Source organism: Sminthopsis crassicaudata, chromosome 6 (genome assembly GCF_048593235.1).
Source record: "Sminthopsis crassicaudata isolate SCR6 chromosome 6, ASM4859323v1, whole genome shotgun sequence".
Classification (NCBI taxonomy): Eukaryota; Metazoa; Chordata; class Mammalia; order Dasyuromorphia; family Dasyuridae; genus Sminthopsis; species Sminthopsis crassicaudata.
Genome location: NC_133622.1, coordinates 13,770,494 through 13,787,591, shown reverse-complemented (window position 1 = coordinate 13,787,591; position 17,098 = coordinate 13,770,494). Strand labels below are relative to the sequence as shown.

General features: G+C 37.6%; 1 protein-coding gene across 1 annotated transcript in view; it reads right to left on the bottom strand.

The window, feature by feature from the left end:
- The window catches only part of LOC141546361 (cytosolic beta-glucosidase-like), a 31,438-nt gene extending 19,831 nt beyond the window's left edge, over window positions 1-11,607 (bottom strand). Inside the window, exon 1 of the mRNA XM_074274110.1 lies at window positions 11,517-11,607. Within this exon, the coding sequence (XP_074130211.1) occupies window positions 11,517-11,607 (91 nt within the window). The remainder of the gene's footprint in view (window positions 1-11,516) is intronic.
- Between the last annotated feature and the right edge of the window lie 5,491 nt (window positions 11,608-17,098).

Below are 17,098 nucleotides of genomic sequence, written 5' to 3'. Positions count from 1 at the left end.
CATGAAGCAGAAAGCAAGAAAGTAGGGATTAAAGAAGTCTGCCTTCTAACTTTTCCACACTCGGCTCACACATCTGTCTATTTAACCTTCTTCTCCAACTGCCAGCTGGGCTGAAGGTGACCTTCCTTCCTGCCTGTATCAATATTCACCTCTTCTGTTAAGTTCTACCTCCCTGCCAACTATTCCACCTCTTAATAATTTTTATTGTTTTATTCTTTAGACCATTCCTTGTGTTTTTCTTCACAAGTTCAGTTCCTGAACTTTTTATGTCTTATCAGGTAACTGAGTTAAGTTCAGCCTTAGATGATAGATATACAGTTCATCCAAATCTAAGCAAAATCTCCTCCATTTAATCTATCAAACCTTACACTCTACAGGCGTAATCTGTAAGATTCATAGTAACACAAGATTGGAGAGTTGGGAGGAACTTCAACAATGATCCAATTGAACACAAAGATGAAATGAATTCTCATTAAGATATACCCAACAAATGGTCATTAGTCGCAAGTTAAAGATCACCAAGGACAGGGGAAACAACCCATCTTTGTGGTACTACATCCCACTTTGGAACAGGTTCAATCTTTATCCTGACATCAAGCTTTTGCTTCTTCCTATTGGTCTTGATTCTGCTCTCTGAGGCCAATCAGAATAAAGTTAATCTTTCTCCCACATGACATCCATTCAAATACTTGAAAACCATCATAAGCCCACCCCACTGACTCCACTCTATTCCAGTCTTTTCTCCAGAATAAAAAGCTCAAGTTTCTATAGCTAATCTTCCTATGAATGAACTCCAGACCTTTTTCACTCTGGTTCTTCTATTCTAGACATCCTTCAGCTTATCAAAATCACTCTTAAACTGCAGTGATAAGAACTGAACTTAACACTTTTTTTATAAAAATGGTTTTTAAAAGGAGGGTACAGACCCATCTTCTTCTTTCTAAAGACTACACCTTTCTTAAAAAAAAAGCTGACTATCACATTGGATTCTGGGGGGTTGCCATATCACACAGTAGACTTACTGAGTTTGCAGTCCACTAAAACCCACAGACATTTTTCATGACAGCTGCTGTCTAAGCATCCCTCTTCCATCTTATATTGGGAAATTTATTTTTGTAGCCATCCAAGGGTAAGATTTTACATTGGTCCCTATTGAATTTCACCTAGCTGGTCAAGATTCTCTTGGGCCTTGACTGATTTCTGCCATGTTAGCTATCCCTCCCAGATTTGTGTCATCTAAATTTAATGACCATGATCCCAATGCCTTTATCCAAGTCACTGATAAAAAAAAAATTTTTTTGACAGCTCAGGGCCAAACAATGATCCCTAGATATGCTCCTGCACTTTTTCATTATGTCAAGAAAACCCAACCTCGTTTCGCTTCATTCCTTCTCTGCTTTTTTTCCAGCTGCAGGGTGCTAGTACTAATACAAAAACATGAGCGATCCGGCATCTCTGCCCTGAGGGACTTTGCAAACTCATTTTTTTAATTTTCTGATTTTATATTTGCCCCCATTCTAAACAAAGGTCACTTCTCATTTTATGCTGTTGTTCTTTTGTTTCAATCCCATCCAACTCTTTTTGACCCTGTTTGGAATTTTATTGACAAATATACTAGCATGGTTTTAGCTCCTTTTACAGATGAAGAAACTGAGGCACACAAGATTAAATGGCTTGCCCAGAGTCACATAGCTAGTATGGATTTGAGATCATATCTGAACTCAGATCCTCCTGATTCTAGATGCAGTGATCTATCCACAGTGTTGGTTTTTTTATACTTTGACCTCATAAAACTAAATTGTTGTGAAATCATTTCCACTCCCTTCCACTTTATGTTGTGTAGACAAAGTCTTTTTTTCAGTCTGTTAAAGACGCCCCTTAACACAGACTCTGATGTATATCACTTACTTGAGCCCCAGATCTAGTCTTGGATAATAATTTATAAGATACATGAAGTGGTTATGGTCCATCAGTTGAAAAATTAGCTTTTTCAAAGATCCCCAAATAGGCATCTGTATGATGGACTATAATGACTCTAAAGAACGATTACTGTCTTTAGAGTAAATAATGTACATTTTTAAAACTCCCCAAGCAGATATTTAAATGATAATTCATGGCTGATGCCTTTTGTTGGTGATTTTTTTTTTAAAATCTTCATAGCCATTCCCTAACTTACAAATATAATATACTCCAACAGTTCACTATTAAGTTGTTCAGAGTTCCAAAAATACTATTGCAGTTGGTTCCTTGAGTACTCCTCAAATACTCTTTAAATTCACTAATATATCAAGATATTTGAATCATTATTTCTATAGAAAAAGCATGGTGAATTCTAGCCTGGCATCCAAGGAGCTTATTTCTGGTGACTTTTTAATTAATTGCAAATACATCTGTGTACAAGAAGATTCCTTTTCTAGTTCAGTCATTCCTGCTTGGGTTCCAAGCTGGAGGACAATGTCAGCCTCATGGATGGCCTAATTCTTGAACTGTCCCCTCAGTCTGTGAGCCTTCTCTCAGTCTGGTCTTATAGTTGGGAATTGCCTTGACTTTTTTCCTTATCCTTTTCCTCTCCCCCAGAACTGCTTTTAAAAAATCCTCTTTGAGATATATAATCAATAGCTAGCATTTTAAATAAGCATTCTTTCCTTCTAAGGGTTCCCTTCTTTTTAATTTAACTTGAAAGTAAAGGTTTTACAATCCTGGAATATTTTTAACTGAAGGATTTTTCTATTGATTATTAAGCCTAAAACATATTTTGATCTAGTGTTAATTTTATTTGGAGGAAGGTGAAACACCACAAACTGTAATAGTCACCTCAATTATCCATACTAAGAAAAAAAGATCAGTAGTTTGGGTCATCTAAAACAACTGATTGTTTTTCATTGTGAGATTGGGTTTTAGCACATTTTATAATAAAATTTTGATTAATGATCCTAGGAAATTAAAGGGGAATGATTTCAAGAAAGAGCCACTCTTTATCTAGTGAGCTAGATGACCACCAGATGAAGCTTTGGTAAAATGCCTCCTTGGTCTGATTTGAGGGAAGGGACTTAACTACCTAAAGCCCATTGCTCAAATGCAGTCTTCAGTAAGGTATTATCCCAGCTAATGAATAGAGTGCTTGACTTGGGGTCAAATTGGACTTGCTCAATCTTCTCTTCTGTACAATGGGTAATAATAATAATAATAGCACTTCCATCCTAGTGTTATTTGAGGACCAAATGGCATGATATTTGCAAAGTGCTTTGCAAATTTTAAAATTCCAATGAATATCATTATTGCCATTGCTATTAACATTACCATCATCATTCCTAATTTTTTTATTTTTTTAAAAAAGAAAGAAGTTTTCTTTTGTATTAGAGTGCATCCATAGTAGAAACACAAACTAGCTTATAGAATCAGTGTGTGTGAGAGTTTGAAGGAAACTCAGAATCTCCTTTCCACCATCTCCACTGACTTATTGGCCAGTCTTCCCAAAAGTCTTTTCATGTGAGGGTCTCCAAAGGCAGCCAATCGAAATTCTTAAGGCTTCCCTTTTCTGTATCTGCTTCTCTGTAGCATTTACCTAATTTGTCCCTTCTTGGGCCAAGCAAGGGATGTTGCATACCTCTTCCCCACCTTCCAAATACTTAAGAACAGCTATGATATTTCCTTACAAGTCAAGTTTATTTATTTATTTATCTATCTATTTATTTATTTGTTTGTTTGTTTGTTTATTTGTTTGTTTGTTTGTTTGTTTATTTATTTATTTATTTTTAATGTATGAGACTAAATTAGTGCAGCTAGGTGGTGCAGTGGTTATGGTGCTATACCTAGAATCAGCAAGACAAACCTGAGTTCAAATATGACCTCAGATTCTAGCTATGTGACTGGATAAGGCATTTAACCCTGAATACCTCAATTTCTTTATTTATAAAATGAGCTGGAGAAGGAAATAGCAAACTGCTCTAGTATCTTGGCCAAGAAAACTCTGAAAATGGGGTCATGAAGAGTTAGATGTAAGTGAACAATGTAAAGCTACATATCTCTAGCCCCTTCAACCGATCATCACTTGGCACGGTCTTATGACCTCTGGCCAGACCAGTTAGCTGTCACCTAACAGGAGTCAAAGTCCTCAGAATCTAGGGAAGAAGAGAAGTATGTTTTTTATGGAAGCAAGGAGAAACATGGGAGTCTGGTGTTCTGTGCAGTGAGGGCAGGAAAGTCTAGGTAGAATGTCACAAGTAAGAGCCCCAAAGCAATAAAGAAGAGGAGCACTGGAGAGGAACCTCCTGTCATTCACTAATGTGCTTAGGACTGAACTGACCCTGGATCCAATAATACCAGGTAATTGAGGAAATGACATCGATCCCGCTTTCCTGCTTTGTCTCCCATTACTGCCTTTCATATAGTTAAGCCCCAGACAAATCAAACTGCTGTTCCTCCCCAAAACATATCTCAGCTTCTTTTCTCTTACTGGGAATAGCCTACTCTAGCATCTATTCATCCTCTATCACTTAGCTCAGGTTCCATCTCTTGTGGCAAGTCTTGACGACCCCCCCCCACAATCAGAAATCATCTCCTTCCTTAGGATTCTGTTAGTTCTTCCTTAGACTGATGGAGTCTGGGGCAAAGCTTGAGCTATCCGTGGCCACCTTCGGCACAGAATGAGTCCAGATCCCACTCCATGCAGCAGAGGGTGCGTGTCTTCTGCTAAGAAAGATCTGGTTCCTCCTGCAGGACCAGAGAGCAGGAATAAGTGAGCCTTGTTCCACAGAGCCCACTAATAGTAGCCAAACCTCCATTGAGTTATCTGTATCCCTTGGAGGGGCACACAGCCAGACCAGACTGAGAGAGTGTTTTCCTTCCCTCCCATTTCTGCAACAATCTTTCCCCTTTTACCTTAGCACTGGCCAGGCTAGAGGGATGTACCCGCTTCTTACCTGAGTCACAGGTCAGGGATGAGCAGCAGACCTTGTTCCTAGTGATCCCCTCCCCTGGGAAGTTCAAGCAGGAGTAGGTCTAAAAGCATTTTTAGTTCTCTTGGCTTTTGGCCCCACAGCTTTGAGCTGCCAGGTCAACCATCCCCCAGGCAACCCAGTTACTGCAGAACAGTCATATAGGGTCTCTGTATGTGTGTGTGTGTGTGTGTGTCTGTATGTCTGTGTGTCCATATCCACGTCTCACCTGTGTATGTTGGGATGTGGGTGGTATGTGTATGAGTGTCTAGTTCTATGTTAGGGTATGTGTAGGGGGGTGTCTGTGTGTCTGTGTGTTGGGATGTGTGTGATATGTGTTATATGAGTGTCTATGTCACTGTGTGTGTCAGGTCTGTATATCTGTGTCTGTGTGTTGGGATGTGTGTGTTGTATGTATGTGTATGTGTTGGGGTATGTGTGTGGAGTGTGTGTGTATGTGTGTGTGTGTGTGTGTGTTTTGGGAGCAGAGATAGATCATACAAGTCCTTAAACACCTTTTTTGTGATTCTGTCTCTCTCCTCACAATAATCTCCAATGACGGCAAGGTTGTCTATCTTCCCAGCTGATCTGAGCCAGACTATAGAGAAGCAGGTGGAGATATGGGGTGCATACCCCCAAATAGAAAACCAGAGGGAAAAGCCCCCCAGAAAAAGCTCACTTAACTTCTGTTGCTTTCCTCCCCTCTGGATTCCTGCATGGCTGTGCACCAAGTTCCCGTCTCTCCATCACTCACAAAGCCTTATTCACTTTTCTTGCCTGTTAATTCATTTACTGCTTGGGGTATTACAGACTCTCTACTTTGTTTCTTTTCTACATAAGCAGGTTAGCTGTTTGCACAAAGGATTATTAGAGAGAAGTCATCTATCTCTTCAAGGACTAGGACTTACTGAAGAGGGGAGAAGGACATACTGTGAATTGCATCCTGCCAGATCCGGTAAACAGACTGAGCTTGCAAATTGGTGGGGACCTGGACATTAAGTCCTTATTTAACCTTGAGAGCAGTTCTGCCCCAATACTCCGAGCTTAGGCAGTGTGCCTGCTGGCTTTTCTGGCTGAGACCCCTTTAGGATTTGCTCAGAAACTTAGGCTACTTTTTATTAGAGTTGTTTGTATATAAATTATGTCCCCTCTATATTCCAGCCCCATGACAGTGAAGGTAATAATGTCTTACTTGTATATATCAATTTCAGTGCTTAATAAAGAGTTTTGCACTCAGTGAGTACTTCTTTTTTTTAACCGAAGACAGCCAAAATAGAGTTTCTCAATCTGGGATCTATGAAATTAGGTGGGTTTTTTTTTTAATATTTTGAAACTAGATTATAATATGATCTTAGGGTTGATTTTATGCATATAGAAACATTATTCTGGAGGGCTCTCTGAACTTGAATATGAAAAATTTCACCTTTATTTTAGTAAAGTCTAACTGAAATTTAGTAGATGGGAGAAAAAAAACACCTGATTGTGAGAAGGGGTCCATAGCCTTTATCCGTCTGCTCAAATGGTCCATGGCACACAGAAAAAAACAGAAGGTTAAGAACCTCTCTCTTAGAGGCAGGGAAAGAGGAAAAGTTTTTTACTTGACAACTTCTGCTGTTTAAGCAGAATGGCAAAGGAAGTAAAGGTTGATTGCAGGTGAAAACATCTTTCTTGGGACAAGGAGGAGTGATATAGGAAAGAAGTATTGAAGGAGATGAACCTGAAGAAATTATAGCCCTGTTACCATCTATCCTCCCTAAAATGAATTAGGACTATAGAAGCAAACCCAAGCTGGAGTGAAAACAAATAGTGTGATTTACAAGAAACATACAGACCTTGTCGCTATTATTTGCCCTTCATTTTCTAAGAGGATGATGTCTTGATTTGCCAGTGAATTGGTTTTGAGTAAGCATAGCTGTGCAAAATCATGAGCCCCACTCTCTCCTCCAGAAGTCTGGTGGTCAGACAAAGGTCCAGCCCATCGGTGATGGACCAAGATGTAGTGGATGACCTTGGCCTTTCTAAATGAATGACAGCTGGCTCATGCAGCTGATGGAATAGGAAGCCCGTGATCTGGTACACTAGAAAGTCTCTAAGATGGGTGATCACTGAGTAGAGAAGTTGTGGATAAGATTCATGTTGTGAAGAGAAGATGGATTTTTGAAGTTGATTTCTACTTTGTAGTCCCTCCAATGACACAGTGATGGGGAAAAGCCCATTGGAGAGATAGCAATGAATGGTGGATAAAGAGCTGGTATTGGGGTTCAGAAGACCCAGCATCCAATCCTTTCCCTGCCTTAGCACTGGCTGTATTATAGTAAGCAAGTCCCTTAATTTCTCAGTGTTCTATAAATTACAAAAAAAAAAAAAAAAAAAAAAAAAAAAGCAACAGTAATCTGCTTTGGGAAAGGCAGTCCCTTACTTGGAGTGATGAAATAGCAAGTGTTCCTTCCTACCCAATCCACTCCAAAAAAAGTCCCACTGTACTATTGATGGATTGACAGTCGTAAGTCTGAACGTATTTGATTTCCAAGAGAATTGACTCCCTTGTTTGCCACTGCCGCGTTTCAGCTGTATGGTTAAACATTGTTCCCATGGAAATAATGGCCCCCTGTGACACCATTTTCCTAAATGGCTTGCTTTTCTAGAACCCATGAGGGTTCTACAAGAAGAATGTAGAGATCATTTTCTCTGTGACTCATCATCTCTATAATGGCGTGCAGTAGAATGATACTATATACATACATCTATAAATCTAGTTTAAAGCTTTTTTTCCTCTTTGTTTTGACCTCGGTGACTTAGGTATCAAGCCTGTCTTTGTGTGAAAGAAAGAATTTGAGAGGAGTCCTTCAAAAGAATGCAACAAAATGAGCTAAGATTCTAATAAGTCACATCATTTGTGGGCATCTAGGAAAAGAAAAAAAAATCCCAAGATCATTTGATAGAAACAAGAGCAATTCATGGAAGATTAACCTTATTTTCTTTTTTGACAGGGTTATTAAACTAGTAGATTAGAGGCCTGTGGTAGATATAGCTTATCAAGATTTTAGTAAAGCTTTTGTTTTGCTATTTTTATAGAAAATATGGAATTTTACCTACTTAAGGACCTCATATTTTGCCCCCAAAAAGTATAATTTTTTTAAAAAAAGATAACTTTAGGCAACTGGGAATTTGTGGTATTGGATCCAGTTTTCATCAAATTCACTGGGAATTATCCACATTCAAGAATTGCAATTGAGTCTTTAGCATCATGTATATTGCCCTATGTATGTTATTCTATCCAGAATAACCTAGCCAAGAGATCAACTAAATGCCATTTTCTGATATATCTAACCTTCCATTTGGCCATAAATGGAGAACAGAGTCAAAATTAGAAGGGTTAAAAAAAATGAGAACTGTTACTTTCTTATAAATTTTGCATTTAAGTCATTCACATCATATACAGGTATCATCTATATTTTCCTTCCTGCCTTTTAGCTCAACAAATATTATTTTACAGTTTTTACAATGCTCTTTACGACTCATCTAAAACACATAATTTTCCTCCTGCTTCACTTTTTATTTATCATTTACTTATCAGATTTATATCAAGGTTTGCCTCCAAAAAGCTCAAGCCACTATATAGCCAACTCTTACATAAAGAACATTAAAAACTTCTTAAAATTGATAAATAGTAAAGCAGTTAGAAAGAGAAGCAAAGGGGCTATGAATAAAGAGATTTCCAGTCATCTTTCCAGTTTTATTCACACTATTCTCCTGTACCCACTCTTTGGTCCAATAAAACTGGGATTATTCATTGTCCAGTGATCTCATTCTATTCTGTCCTCTTTTGCCTTTTAGCTTTCTTTTAGCCTTTTATTTGTTGTGTTCTGCAATTAGAATATAAGCTGCTCAAAGGCAGGAATTGTCTTTTATTTTATTTATTGTTTCTTCAAATAATATAGTACTGAATGCCTTGCATGGAGTAAGCACTTAATAAATGCTAATTTACTTGATTCCATGATTTTGCAAATGGCATCTCCCATACATAAGGGGAAAGGAAGAAGTACCTACACATAGATAAACACTTTGTAAAAAAAAAAAAAATCTCATTTTATCTTCACAACAACCCTGGGAGGTAGGTGCTATTATAACCCCATTTTATAGTAAAGAAAATTGAGGTAAATATAGATAAAGTGATGGCCAAGGTCATATAGGTAGTATCTCAGTCTGAATTTGAACTTTCTGGCTTACTATTAACTTTTGTTTTTCCTGAGGCAATTGGGGTTCAATGACTTGCCCAAGGTCACACAGCCAAGAAGTGTTAAGTATCTGAGGTCACATTTGAACTCAAGTCCTCCTGACTTCAGGGATGGTGCTCTATCCACTGCACCAATATTAACTTTTAGAATGGGTGGAGAGGGGAACATGCCAGCTGTTTTCAAGTATTCGGAAGGCCATTATATAGAAAGAATTTGGTGTGGTTCTATTTGATCTCAGAGCTCAAAACTGAGGGGGGTGGCCAGAATTAGCTGTTTCACAGATAGATTCAGTCTTAGTGCTAGAAATCCTTTCTTCATATCCTAATAATTCAAGCAATTCAAAAGTTGACTGGGCTTCTCAGACAGATTTCAGCCCTGTTTGGACCTTTTCTCCCCTCCCCTCCCCTCCCCTCCTTTTCCTTCCTCTTTCCCAGCTCAGGTGCCTCCTACTCCAGGAAGTTTTTACTTATCTCCCCAACCTCACCCTCCCCAAACGGATTCTTTCTTCCTTTAATCTCTCCTGATACTCTGACCTCTCCAGTGTGCTGAAGCACACACCACATAGCAATTTAAAGTTTAAAAAGCACTTTCTTCAAAACAATCTTGTAAGGAAGGAAGTGTGATTAGTATTACTAAGAAGGCTGGGGCTCCAAAAAGTTATATGACCCATCATTATAAAGCAATTGCTTGCTAGAGTCATGTGTTCCAAGGACAAGAAACAGTCCTGTTTAACTAAGTGATCTCTAAGGTCCCCTCCAGTTCTAAATCTCTATCTGTTTTGCCATCACAGGGCGATACTTCTCCCTGGTAGAGTGAAGAGGGAGTCAGCTATCATTCCCTGGTTTTATTATTTTTATTAGAAGAGTTCAGGATGAAATTAAGAGCAACTGCCTTCACCTGAGAAGTAAAAATGATTTTTTTTTTTTAAGTTGAGGCTAAGATGACAAAGCCCAATAACAGTCAAAGTCAATGTTTGAGAGGCTATGGAATGACAGACCCACTGTTGTTGGGGTTGCAAACTGATCTAAACTTTCCAAGAAAGAATTTGGAATTATGCTAAAAGTGAGAGGTGATGGGAACCAGATCTGTTGCTTTCCTTGGTAAAGGAAGCTCCTGAGTACAGAAACTCCCTCTCCTACTGAAGCTCATCACCTTCTCTGCCATCGCCTGTACCAACTTAGTATTAAAGAAATAAAAACATTGTAGTATTAAAGAAATAACAAAAACAGTATTAAAGTAACAAGAGCATTGTAGTATTAAAGAAAAAGTATTAAAAATAACAAGCACATTGTAGTATTAAAAAATAACAAAAACATTGTAGTATTAAAGAAATAACAAGAACATTATAGTATTAAAATAACAAGAATATTGTAGTATTAAAATAACAAGAACATTGTAGTATTGAAGAAAGTATTAAAGAAATAACAAGAATATTGTAGTATTAAAGAAAGAGCATTAAAGAAATAACAAGAACATTGTAGTATTAAAGAAAGAGCATTAAAGAAATAACAAGAACATTGTAGTATTAAAGAAATAGCAGTATGTGCCAGAGGTACGACTTTGAACCCACCCACTTCTTGCTATCTAAGTTACTTTCCCATCCAACATTAACATACTTCTATGCTAAGAAAATGACCCTTGAACCAGAAATCTTACAACTGGGCATGTAATACACCCCAAGGCCAACAAAGAGAGAACTCAGTCTCCTCTGCACCAAAATATTCAGATCCCAATTTATTATAGTAGCAGAGAATCTTAACCAAAATAGGTGCTCATCTGCTGGAGAATCACAAAGCAAGATGAGGTAAATGAAGGTCTTAGAATATTACTGTACCATGAGAAAAGATGAAGATGAAGAATTTAGAGAAGCATGGGAATTTTTTATATGAACTGATACAGAGTGAAGAAATGAGAACCAAGAAAACACCGTATAAAATGACTCCCGGAGAAGAAGATAAAAGATAAAAATAGAAAAAATTCCCCATTTGGGCATAACTTTATTATAATAACTGAATGTGTACCTGGATAAGAGATAGAAAAAAAGGAGTATTTTCTCTCATTTGGAGATGAATATGAAACATCACATATGTCATCATTGTTACATTGACTAGTTGTGCAGATCTATCTTTTTTGCCCTCTTTCTTTTTCCTTCTGTAAGAGGTATGTATGGCTCACTGAATGGAAGAAGGGATTTATTTGCACATAAAAGTGATGTAAAAACAAAAGATAAAAAAATTGACTATGACAAAAAAAAATGGAAGTCACACGAATCTCAATATCATCTCTTTCATAATTCGTCCCACTCTTTTGTATTCAGATTTCGCACCGAAGGTCCCCTTACCTTCCACTTGATATGCTGCTGTGGCTGCTCCCCAGCCAAATCCTTCTGGGAAGGTCAGTTCTTCTGGGTACAAACTGCTGGAAAAAGCCATTGTCGCTGTCCAGAGAACTGCAAGTAAAGGGGTAGCCAAGCAGGGATCACTAGAGTACCACAGGGCAGACAAGCAAACAGGGAATAGAAATGAAGTGAGATTAAAAGGTCAAAGTAGACTTGGCTAGAGCCCTGATAAGAGTTCCCTGCACAGTCAGCAGGGAAAGAAGTTATGTAATTGCTTGTCTTTTTTTTTTAACCAGAAATGTGATCAGCTTGGGTAATATCTTAGTCCTCACATCAGCCAAGTGGAGAGCATTTTCCAGGATGTACCCTTTTTCCCTGCACTTTCATTGTTGAATCCAAATTTGTTAATCCTTGGGGCAGAGCACAAAACAGTTTTTAAGTTAATAAACATCCCTTTTCCCCTTTAAGTAACTTAAAATGTTTTGAAAGGTTTTTACTTTTCACTTTAAAGTAGTTTAGAGTATAGTAGGAGAGAGGGAAGGGAATAAGCATTCCTACAGTGCCTGATAACTCTGAAGTACTTGCTATCATTATCCTTACCTCACATTGAAGAGACTCCACCAAATAAAAGTTAAGTGACTTGCCCAGAGTCATATGGCTGGGACATGTAAGTGTATTTATCCCTGACTCCGAGAACCAGCTTCCTTTACAATGAGTAAAGCGACTTGAGTTCAGATACAACTTTCAGGTCAAAAAACAAACCTGAAGAATTTTTTTACCCTAAAGTTAGAATGTTCACAAGCATATATATGCTGTAGCATTAGGGGTTTGGGAACAGAATCCAAGGAAGTAAAAGATTAAGCAATGTGAGGATTAGACTTCACAGATACTAAATCTGCACATGTAAACCAAGAAAGTTGGCTTCCAGCTTGGTTCTGCCTTCAATTCTCTGTGATCTCCAACCCAGAAATTTAACCCATCTCCCTTTCAATTTTCTTATTGGTAAAGGAAGGGAATTGGACTAGATCAATTATTTTTCAATTTTTGTGCCTCTGGACTAATTCTCAGAATAATTTCTTTTATTTTTAATAATAGCTTTGAATTTTCAAAATACATGCAAAGATAGTTTTCAACATTCACCCTTAAAAACCTCTTTGTTTCAAGTTTTTTCTCCCTCTTTTTCCCCCATATTCCTCCCCTAGGCAACAAGAATCCAATATATTAAATATGTACCATTTTTCTATACTAATTTCCAAATTTATCATGCTGCGCAAGAAAAATCAGATCCAAAAGTAAAAAAAAAAAAAAATGAAAACAGAAAGAAAAAAAAAAGCAAGGAAACAACAGAAAGAAAGTGGAAACAAGAGAAAGAAAGTAAAAACACTATGCTGTGATCCACATTCATTCCCACGATCCTCTCTCTGGGTGCTAATGGCTCTCTCCATCACAAATCCCTTGGAACTGGTTTTGCATCACCTCATTGTTGATATGACTCACATCCATCATAATTGATCATGATATAATCTTGTTTTGCCATGTACAATGATCTCCTGGTTCTGTTCACTTCACTCAGCATCAGTTCATGTAAGTCCCTCCAAATTTGTCTGAAGTCATCTCACTGTTCATTTCTTACAGAAGAATAATATTCCATCACATTCATATACCACAACTTGGAATAACTTTTTATATGCAGAAAATAAAGGGATCACAAAGCAAACCAATTCTATTGAAAGAGGTCTATTTTTTATGTCCCTTTAATTCTATTGCCTTAGAGCCAGAACACCTGTGCTAGACAATCATCAGATTCCTTCCAGTTCTAAATGCTAGAAAAGAGTGATTAGTAGGAGCCAGAATACATTCACTAACAAGTTAATCTCATTTCCTTTCTTATTTTTTTTAACATTATTGATAGGGTTCCTTGGCTGATTGGTCCAGCCATAAGCATAGCAGACTTGAACTTCAACAAATTATTTGACAATTTTTTCATAATATTCTTGAGAAATGAAGATTGGATGTTAGCACAGTTAGGTGGATAAATAGCTGGTTGAATACTAACAATTTTCAAAGAATGCTGGTTAATAAATCATTGTCAACTTGTACGGTCGTCTCAAATTCACATTTTTATGGTGTGCTAAAAATGCTTTCCTGACAACCACTATGGGAGCAGCTAGTAAAAGTGTCTGGGTCCCTGTTTTTTAGAAAAGAAAATTGAGGGTACAATAGATTGACTTGTCCAAATTCACAGAAGTCAAAAGCGTCAGAGTCATAGCTTGAATCTTCTGACTTCAGTCCAAGCATCTTACATCTGGAATACTGGGGCTATATATTGGTGATTGAGTATATTTTCCAGTATACCATTCTGCCTTAAGGTTATTGCCTCAAGAGTGTGACCTTGATCCTATTTTTTTTCAATATTTTCAATCTATCACCTAAATGAAGGTCTAAGAGGCATGTTTATCAAATTTTCAGGTATCTCAAAGCTAGGAGAGATACAGATGACTAATACATTAAATGACATAATCAGTTTTCAAAATGATCTAACTAGTTACAACAATGATCAAACAAGATAAAATTTAACTGGCTAAATATAAAGTCTTAATTTAGATTTTTTTTCCCCCAAAATACAGCACCTATGGAGAAAATAGCTGAAAACTGGCTGGATAATTCCTAAAAGAAAAAATCTAAATGATATGATAAATTTGATGATTCACTTGTCACCCTATTCCCAAACTTAATTCAAGTCCAAGTTTGAAGCAGCTGTTAACAACAACAACAACAACAACAACAACAACAACAACAACAACAACAACAAAACAAACAAACAGAAATACCAACTACAGCAATATAAACAGAGGGGCCAAATCAAGAGTGATAATAATCACATTATAATCTCCATGTTAATCATATAACATTAGATGGGAAGGAAGGAAGGAAGGAAGGAAGGAAGGAAGGAAGGAAGGAAGGAAGGAAGGAAGGAAGGAAGGAAGGAAGGAAGGAAGGAAGGAAGGAAGGAAGGAAGGAAGGGAGGAAGGGAGGAAGGGAGGAAGGGAGGAAGGGAGGAAGGGAGGAAGGGAGGAAGGGAGGAAGGGAGGAAGGGAGGAAGGGAGGAAGGGAGGAAGGGAGGAAGGGAGGAAGGGAGGAAGGGAGGAAGGGAGGAAGGGAGGAAGGGAGGAAGGGAGGAAGGGAGGAAGGGAGGAAGGAAAGAAAATAGAATATCCATTATGTGCTAGTCTCATTTGATCACACTGAGGTAGTTGCTATTATTATACCTATTTTATAGATGAAGAAACTGAGTTTAAATGACTCATTCAACTTTACACATCTAGTAGGTGTCTAACATTAGAACTCAGGACTAGCCCAGGGCTAGTCACCTACAGACACGCCCCCGCTGTAGATGTGGCAAGTATACTATCAGATGAGATTGATCCACCGTTTGATTTTGCTTAACTATTTCTCTTTGTTGCAAGGGGGATCCTATAACTAGGTGATTTTTAAGAAGTGAAAATGATGTAAAAAAGAAAATTTTGCAAATATGAATAAAATATTAAAGGGGAAAAACATTCCATCATATTTTTAAAGAGCCTGACGTTGTAGAAGACTGTTGAGAATGCTGAAATGTCTCTTCACCAAGTTCCTGGACCCCCTGGAATCTCTGCACACAGCCTCTTTAGGGGGTCCATAGACCCCAGGTTAAGAACCTTTGATTTAAAGTGAATATGCTATTTATCACATACATCATGTCCCAGCTTACCCCAGTTAGAGTTTGATAGTCATTGAACTTTGATACTTACTAGCAACACGGAAATAGAAATCTCACTTAAAACTCCTGAACTTCAGTTTCCTGTAAAATTGTGATAAGAATCCATGTGGTATCTCACAAAGTAAGCACATAAGAAAAGCATTTTGTTAACCCTAAAGAACTCTATAAATGTGAATTATTTTGAAAACAATAAGCTTTTGAAGGACCGTACATTGGAAATAGGAATTTTCTGTTGGAAATTACAGGGAGACATAATATGGATCGATGCTAAGAGAGATTTTCTAATAATTAGAAAACTCTCTCATCTGCATTAAATGGAGTAAACTTCTAATTATTGGAAGTGTTTCCACAAGATTCGATTATCCTAAATTAGTGATTTTTAAAGGATTCTTTCTTGAATTGTTGATTTATTAAGAGACCAGTAAGGTCATCTCCAGCTCTAAGAATCTACGAATTTATGATGCACAAAAAAAAAAAAAAAATGTCAACGAGAAAGAGGAAAGAAAAAATACTTTTAAAGGGGGATGACATAATAGTTTAGTAGCAGTATTATTTAGAACATGATGTTAGGAGAAATAGAAAGCCAAAATAAAGAACACTTTAGCACTAAATTCAAGAACCTTTGGTTTAAAAAAAAAAAAAAAAAAGAGGGGGCAGAGGGGAGCAATTGTCCCCAGTTGATTGAATGAATGAACAACTCTATGGATGTATAAATGTTATTTTGTTTTCAAAGGGAAACACTAGATGGCACTATTGCAGTTTTTACAGGGTTGTAGAGGTTTAAAGTAGCTTTAAAAATCAATTCATTCATACTAAGTTTTCCACCCTTGACTGCCTGAACTTCTAAGGATTGTGAACTCCTTTACCAATCTATTTCCCAGCCACAACCCCCCCTTCTGCCCCTAGTAACAAGGACTATGGGGTCCAAATTAAAGTTTAAGGGCTGCACCTGAAGTTTGAATTACTTAGCCCCTCTCAGGGCTGGGGATTTCTACCAAGGGCCATTTGGATATTTCTAACATCATTTGCTGACCATAAAAATGTCAACTTTTAGAACTCTAGCAGAGGGATATTATTCTATGTAGCTTTAGACTCATCAACACCCACGGTTGCCTTAACAAATGATTTTGTAGGTCTTATGTGGCTCTCAGACTGGACATCCCCCATTCCTGGATGGAGAGACTACTATAGATCACTTCTACCTTCCATTTCAGAAGTATTTTTGTTGCTGTTCAGTGCTTTCAGTCACATCGATTCATTGTAACCCCATTTGGGGTTTTCTTGGTAAAGATACTGGAACAGTTTCCATTTCCTTCTCCAACTCATTTTACAGATGAGGAAACTAAGGTAAATAAGGTAAATTGACTGATTCAGAATCACACAGCTAGTTTGGCCATATTCCTGAGGCCATATGTCAACTCAAGAAGATGGATCTTCCTAACTCCAAGCCAGTGTTCTATCTCCTGAGAGATATTTCATTATGAGTAAAGCTTACACATCTATCTTTTGAAAGGACTCATAAGATAAAACAAGGAAGATTTACCTGAGAACAAAATTTCTTCTCATTTCCAGTTAAACGGGCTAGAAACCACTGAGTCATTTCTGCCTCATCCATTTCTCAGACTTCATGCATCTGATCAGGTCTTAAGTGCAGTCGTGTCTATAGCTACAATCTTAGGATCTCACTGTCATTAACTTCATTCAGCACCCCCCCCCCTTATTCCTCTCCTTGGTTATTTTTGATAGTCTCCTAACTGGTCTCCCTGCCTTCTCCAATCCATCCCCTGTCCCACACTGATCTGAAAATACTCTCCAGAACCAAAAC